General features: G+C 37.5%; 1 protein-coding gene across 1 annotated transcript; it reads right to left on the reverse strand.

Moving 5' to 3' along the window:
• Positions 1-4,469: 4,469 nt before the first annotated feature.
• EIL1 (ETHYLENE-INSENSITIVE3-like 1) lies at positions 4,470-7,234 on the reverse strand. Its single transcript, XM_078979544.1, has 2 exons — positions 6,922-7,234; positions 4,470-6,281 (listed from the first exon to the last, which is right to left on the reverse strand). Exon 2 carries the CDS (start codon positions 6,260-6,262, stop codon positions 4,643-4,645), a length of 1,620 nt encoding a protein of 539 aa, XP_078835670.1. The 5' UTR covers positions 6,263-6,281; positions 6,922-7,234; the 3' UTR covers positions 4,470-4,642.
• Between the last annotated feature and the right edge of the window lie 1,074 nt (positions 7,235-8,308).

Below are 8,308 nucleotides of genomic sequence, written 5' to 3' on the forward strand. Positions count from 1 at the left end.
ACGTAGTAGAGTAAAGGACTTAATGGATCAAGTCCTTAATGGGCTAAGTGAGAAAACCCTAATATTCACTTGGGCTTTGTGTTGGGCCATCCATGAATAATCAAATTTACTAGGGTAATAAGTTGGGCTTTAAGGTAAGGCCCATATGAAGGATTGGGCCCAATTTGGAAAATTGGGCCATAGATAGGCCATAGTTTGGGCCTAGATGGTTGTATGATATTGGGCCCTTAGAATGAGGCATGTTGGACTGGACTGAATGATTGGGCCTTAAGGGAAGTCCATGTAAAGGTTTGGGCCTAATTTGGAAAATTGGGCCATAGTTGGGCCTTGGTCCATTATTAGACTTTTAGGCCTTTGGTTTGGGTCTTGGGCTTGAGTTGCGCTAGGATATGGTAAAGTAGTCTTTTACCTAAGTATGGACTTATTGTTATGAGTTGGAACCCAATTATTAATTGGGTGTTATTTTGATATTGACAGATCGGGAATCTGTTATCCAGCAGCTATGGTTTTGTCAGCAGGACTTCAGCAGTGTGAGGTGAGTTTCCTTCCAGTAGGAACGGGTCTACGGCCACAATGCCGACCCGTTTAGATTATAGTAGTTCAGTATGCTTGATATATTTGTGATTCATGAATGTTTATGTTATGTTTATGTTATGCTATGTTCAGTCATTTCCGGACTTCGGTCCGATGCAGTGGCAAGGCCCTAGTTAGTTCCGGACTTCGGTCTGATGCAGTGGGAAAGGCCCAAGTTAGTTCCGGACTTCAGTCCGATGCAGTGGGCGAGGCCCAAGTTATTACAGACTTCGGCCCGATGCAGTAGGCGAGGCCCAAGTTATTCCAGACTTCGGTCCGATGCAGTGGGCAAGGCCCAATATTTGATGTATGTGTTATTGTATGGTATGTGGTAGTTTTGGGGAGCTCACTAAGCTTTGTGCTTATAGTTTCAACTTTGGTTTCATGTACTCAGTTTTCAAAAGACGAGCTCGGGAAGATTGTAGTGCACAAAACCATCTGTTCAGCCTGGGATGTTTATACTCTGATATCTTGAGATACATTGTTTATGATTTTTATATGACGTTTGATGACTATGGTTTTATTATTAAATTAAAACAAAATTTTTAGACTGTATTTCTGGGATGTTACACTACTACCCTCTTATACTATCTAACATAACAAACTGGTAATATAAAATGTCCAAAATGCCCCTAATTCCTCTACACTAAACAAATGCTCCTTATTTGTTGATTTCCCCAAACTACCCCTATCTAAACAATATCACCGAAGAGGGTGCATCCCATGCTGACAGTTGTTGCATATGTATTGGTGTCTTTGGTTTCCACTGTGACATGTATTGTGGTTGCAATGAACTAAACAACTGAGGTTTTTGAGGGAGATCAAATGCAAACAACTTTTCACGAACCACTGTATAAGAAAGTGTAGATTGATTCTGCGGTTTCCAAATCAAATTGTTCTTGATTGAAAATCCAACTCTTTTATCACCTTTATGTTCAGAAAACTCCACAATTGTTGGAAGCATGTCGTACTCTTCTTTACTGTTGCCGACAACATCCTTTTCTTTAATCGTGGAAGACTTCACCTTGACTCCTCAAGCAACTTGGTTAAGTCTTCCATTTTCTTGGGAGATGAAGATTCTTGCGTTTTAAGCACACTGAATTCTTGATCAAGACCCTGCAACTCATTTCCTTTATCAATTAAGTTATCTTGTAAGCTCATACTTTTAACTTTTGTCTCACCAAGAACATCCTTAGAATATACAACTTCATATTCAACTCCCTTCAAAAGATTATTCCACTGAGTTCTTCCTTCTCGAGACTCATATTTAAGAAAATTTGTTAACCTATGTATCTCGTTTCCAATGAAACATTTTCTTTATCTTGTTCATCACAATTCATCCCTTGTACCTCTTTTTTTCTTAGCTTCTTCCTTTTTTGAAGATCCTAACTTGCTCATGAGTGCAATCTTTCTTCTAAAAGCGTTCGAATATTGCTAGCAGTAAGTTCCTCATCGTTCAATGCATGTGTTCTTTTCTCTTTCACATTCTCAAGCTATGATTTCAAAAATTTAGCTTTCTCAATAGCAGGGACTACACCAGCAACCACAATCTGTTTATCTAATGTAAAGGAATAACCATAGTTTGCTAGAACACTTTCCCCCACCGCTACTATTTCCCCATAGAACATGTCTAAATCAGAAACCAACATGAATGGAATTAATTTCTCCTGTGCACAATTTGCAAAATATTCTGAATCATTCTTAGCAAGAATTGATAAAGCACTTGAGGTCAGTTCTCTCAATCCTTTATCCAACCGACATATTTTATTAGATAGAATTTCATCCACAATATCACGTATATCATGTATATGTGACCTAATACTATGTGGACCTCTTTGTATACGATAATGCAGTACAACAGATGTGACTTTAGGAAGGCTAATAGAAAATAAACACCCATCATGCCATGACCCGTAACCCTTACCAAGTGAAGAAAGAAGTTCTAATATTGACAAAAAGACTTCCTCTTCAAGGGTATATGTAATATGTGAGGTTAGATGCCCTATATCTTTCGCAACAGAATCCTTGGAAGACACAAACGTCGATGTAGGTTCCAAGGTTGAGAAAGAGGTTATCGTGTGAATTGGATCAACTGTTGTCCTCGAAGGGTTCTTAGTTGTCACCATTTTTATCTGACATGAACTTAATTGTTCCTCTAGATTAATTTCCAAATACTCGGTCTGGTCTAGATTCTACGGGCCATATCTATTATTTTAGCCCAATTGTCTATTTTAAGCCGATGTTGGCGAAACCTTAGAAATGTTACCTCTGTTACCTCTTTTAACGGAGTCGTTACCTCACATATTGCGACCTGAGAAGACATCTCTAGCTTCCGGCGATCCCTAATCCCCCCCCCCCTATCTTAGTTCAAAATCGAATCTATCTTCCTATTGTTCTTAGCTTTAGATTCTGATGGTGGTGATGATGATGACGGGGGGTGGTCTGCCGGTATGAATTTGGCTGAATTCTTCCGATATAGTGGAACAACACTTCTCTCTTGATCTATCGTTTGTTACAGCCACTGCCTCTATGAGGTTCCATTGATGTGTTTCGACCATTGAGCATTTATATTGACAATGAATCAACCCTTTTAGATCCTCCCAATCACGTATGGGTCGCCTTCGATGCTCCCATTCATACCACAGGAGGACGTCGTCTTTTAGAGACATCAATGCGGCTTCCCGCTTGACTTCTTCATACGAGTAAAATAACATTTTAACATTAAAAATCCACTCCTCTATATTAGTTCCATCAAACAAGGTCATCTCATGTTTGTGAAATCTCCAGTTGGTCCCTCCTTTGTAATCCCCTCCGGTAGTATGGCCACTGCCGAAACCACCTCATATTCCATTTCTTTTCTTGAGCCTGCACTGGATCCTATACCAATAGGGTTTGTCCCCTTCCTTGTCTCTACCAACGAAAAAAAATAAGGTCGCTATTGTGCTTTTCTCATACCAATTTCTTTCCATTTGGTTCTTCTGGGTGGCTCTTGTCTATGGCCATCAAAAACTCTTCGAACTTCTGGTCCATCTTTAGCCGAAGAAAGGCTATCGAGTTAGCCTGATGTTGGATCTGACACCCTTGATTCTCCATTCGATCATACAACTACCCTATTTCTATTTCTAGCAATTGAATCCTCTTGAGTAGAGCTCCTCCAGTATCCTTCCTTCCTCCTTTATCTCCAACCATAATCCCAACCATGATCGTGAATGCTCTGATACCAATTTGTTATGAACTGGTTATTAATAACAAATTCAATAACATAAAAACAACCAAATGATTCTTATATGATTGAGAACACTCTATAACACCCAAAAGATTACAAGAACTAATGATAGGTTAGCTGATTCAAGATAGCCACTATCCCAAATTTCACAAGATAGACTTACCCCTCACTCTCATTCCCACTACTCTCTTATACTATCTAAGATAACAAACTAGTAATATAAAAATACCCAAAATGCCCCTAATTCCTTTGCACTAATAAGATGCTCCTTCTTTATAGATTTCTCCAAACTACCCCCGATCTAAACAATATCGTTAAAGAGGATGCATAACATATTTATATAATTGTTTTTATAACCAATACACCCTATAAATCTTATTTTTAAACTGCACTAAATCATTTCTTTAACTCTATTTAATGAATGAGAAAATTTATTTATCTCCATTTTTTCTTTGGTATTACTTGTAAAAATAAATTACTTAAATGAGCAAATAGATAGCCATTAACATTAACCTTATTTTGACTTGGTCCAGAAAAAGTATGATTGGTAGAACTTGAATGTTAATGGATAAACATGGTAAGCATTTTGGAAATGACAGGGATTATCATTGAATGACATCCTAATGCACACACAAAAAAAAATTAAAAAATTAAAAAAAATTAATAGAGATTAAAAAAGAACATAGTATTTTTTTTATTTATATAACATCAGAAGACCTCTGCTTCTTTCATTTTCAATCTCACAGAAAATTGTTTTAAGCATCGTCCCACCAGGCATCATCTAATAAGAAGCCATATCAGTTATAATTTACCCCAAAAAAAAAACAAGAATACTTCATGTGTTTAGTACCAAATGGATCCATCCTGCTTCGGCATCGTATAATCTACATTAAAAGGAGCACCAAACACCATCTTGAATCCGCCTTGCTGAACATTGCACTGATCAAAATGGTGACCTTGTTGCAGGTTCGAATTTGCTTCAAATACATGGTGGAGAAAGTTGTCGCCTTGAAATCGGGTACCCGACTGCCCAAAAAACGATTCATTTCGACCCGCTATATTTCTGGAATCGGCCTTACTGTTGTTCTCTTGAATATTATCATCATAAAATGACATCAAATCGTTGATCATCTTTTGCCCGTCTTCAGGAACACCAAGAACAGAAACATCGAAAGGCTGCTTAATCTCATTCAAATGGAAGTTCGGAACCCTAGAAACCCCCACAAACGGTGATTGATCGTTGTTTCTATAAGGGCAGTTCAGTCCATGATTATCTTTTGAAATCCGATCAAGAAACCCATGAAAAGGTTGATTATATGGGCATTTTGGGAAATCGCAGGTGTAAATCTTGTGATCCATGGCTTCTGATGGAGTCGGAGGAGATTTCCGCTTTCGATCTTGGTAATTTAGTATCCCTAAATTACCCGGTTTGATATCCTGAATTTCAAAATCGGATTCGGGTCGAGGTTGAGTTTCTACGTCATACTCACCAGCGTCAAAAGATCCGGTCCAGCCCGATGACATAACCGGCGGTTCCGGCGGGCACTGGTTAGGGTAAAGTTCTCTAGCCAATGTTTCCTCCTGGTTAACGACGGCGAGCCACGTGGCACTCTCTTTCGCAGTCATCTTATCCTGTAAACATTTCGATTGTCGTACGAGCTTCCTGATTTTATCGACGTCGGGAAACATATGCTTGATAACCGCCGTCAAAACGCCGACTTTCCACGCTTTTTTTAAATCGTGAGGCTTCTTGTAAGGCGGCGGACCGGGTTGGTCCTTCTGTAAACCCAACTCCGGCCACCAGTCTTCGTTTCCGGTCGGCCACCATGGCGGCGGCACACCTTTTTCCAACGGAAACCGTCGCTGCGGCGGGTCGCAATGCTGCATGAGAGCAGATAGCAAGGAGCCGAGAGTTGTGTCCTGAAGTTCCTGTAATGAGTGTGGTGTCGACCCAATTGAACTCGTCTTCTCGTTCTCTCCGGCGATCGAATTATCTGCTTGAAACTTGGCGGCGGCTGCCGGCCCGTTCCTGTCGAATCGGACTTTATCTTTCCACCATTCACGTAGGTTATCGGATGCGCCACTCACTGGCTTTCCTTTTTCTGGTATAATCCCGTAAACGAAACCTTGAGCTTTGCAGACTTCCATCATCTTCAACATGTATTTTAATATCCCATCTTGAGCTCTGGACATCTTCTTCCTCCTCGCCTGCTCTTGGGACTGGCGTTGTTTTGCTGTATCCATGTTTTCTTTAGTGTTGCATGATTCTTTGAGCTTTTTAAGTTTCATTTTATCTCTCCACATTCGTCTTTCTAGCTCATCCACGTCGATTTCTTCATCTGTGAAATCGTCATCCACCATCGTCCCGGTTTCAGTTGGGAGAGAACTAATCTCTCCTTGCGCATTTTGAGCACAGAAAACGTTAAGTTGCTCGCAAAATCCCATTTCATCAAACATATGCATCTCCTGATTCTCAGCCAATCTAAAATCATCAATTTAACCTAAAATTAGATTAAACAGCATCTAATACAATAAATGAACATCCAAATTTTACAAAATATTGGTTGCTACAGATTAAAAACACCTATAATCATGAATGGTGGATCTCATCAGATAATAGAAAAGACTATCAGAGCAACCATTTCTCAATCTGATCAGGGCAAAGAAATGATCCGTAGTACTTTCGTTGTTGTGAAACAATACAAATCTTTGCACGAATGCAATTTTTTTAGTGAGATAAACAACATACACGGTCAATTTTAAGAAAAATATGAATTCATAAAGGTTACCAGATTTTAAGACATCTTGATACAGAACCACGATCTAACTTTTGCTCTATGAATAAAAACAAAATAGCGAACCATAATTCGACTTGAAATGATTGACAGACAAAGATCTTATAACATTTTCAAATAAACCAAACGAATTCAATCAAATAGAATTCAAACAAGCAAATCATATCCAACTTCAACGTATTTAATCAATCCCAGTGGTACTTGTACACATAGAATCGAAATTAACATCATTCCAAACGAGTAATTAAACAAAGCAAACGCATCATACGGACTTCAATTTATCAAAATCTAAATCGAACGTTCAATCACACAAGTTTAAACCCTTACCTGAATGGTGGGTTTGATTCTTTTTTCTCCTGGAGACCCCTTTACAAAGTTTATAGATGAGAGAGAAAGAAAAGGGGTATTCTTGTAGTTTGTACAGATGTGTGTAAGCATTAACTAATATATTAATGGGTGATGAAGTATAGGGATGTGAAAAGTGTCGGCGATTGCTAAAGTAAAGGCAGATGAAACAGATGCGATGGAAGGGGAGCAGATAATATTATTTATTGTTAGAGGGGCCAGGTGAATTCAATGTGAAGTTTGTAAGAAAACTCCATGGCGATGTGAAGAATAAATTACCAAAATCATGGTGTTGGGCCGTGTATGAACCCTGAAAAAATGGGCATTGGAAGTGGCAACGAACATGGAGCTGACAAGCGTTTTGCCCGACCCCAAATAATTGCGACACTTTTTACTCTTATCTTTGTATAGATATGCTCAAAAAGCAAAAAGTACTTAACCATAGGGAGCCAATTCTTCCTTTAAAAGATACTTTTTTTGAACCCCAATTATTGGTGCATTGGTTTTTTAACTTTTATTTTAAAATGGAGTTGAAAATAGTTCGAATTTGATATCATAGTATTTAGATACATAGTATTTAGATACATGTGAATTTTTTTGTTATCCAAATATTTTTTAAGGTATCTTTAACGTATTTGAGCCGTGGAGACGATGCGTATAAATTAAACTTCATAGTGTGTTTTTTGAAGACTGCGTATTTAAAAGGGTTTGTACGTCTTTTTCTTGACGTAAATGTGGATCTGAATCCTCTAACTTTTTCAGACATCTTTTAATCTAAAAAAACATATATCTTTGTTTTTCTTTTTTTGTTTTTTTAGCTTAAATTTATTCCAATTTTATCTTTGATAAACAATTTTTTTTTTAAAGTTACAATACTTAAAGAAAAGCTTTTCGATAACACAGTCATGAGCTTTGTGAAAATTTGAAAAACAAATATTTAATTACAATAATGATCATTAGAGCAGTTTATATAGATATGAAAAAAATCATAATATTATCTTATTTTTTTTGTGTTAAATTTTATAAAACATTATTTAATGCAGTATAATTTATTTCTTGGAAAAAATATTTATGTCTAGTTTTTAATTGATTTGATTGAAAATGTAAAGTAGAAATTTTGAAAATTTTCATTTAAAATCTAAATTTATTTTCATCCGTTTTATGTGTTGAGTTCTTTTATCCATAATTACAATGTTTATATATAACTATACGACCAAAGTTTGTTGGTTTTTATCAAATATATACGTTAATCCTTACCTGATGCAACATGGTCATCAGACGATAACGTTGTACGTCTCTGATGATTCTGATGAGCCAGTGAGGTCACAACGAGAGAGAACCATTAGCCGTTCTCCGGGAGGCGATGTTG

The sequence above is a fragment of the Lactuca saligna genome, chromosome 2 (genome assembly GCF_052625555.1).
Source record: "Lactuca saligna cultivar CGN05327 chromosome 2, ASM5262555v1, whole genome shotgun sequence".
NCBI lineage: Eukaryota > Viridiplantae > Streptophyta > Magnoliopsida > Asterales > Asteraceae > Lactuca > Lactuca saligna.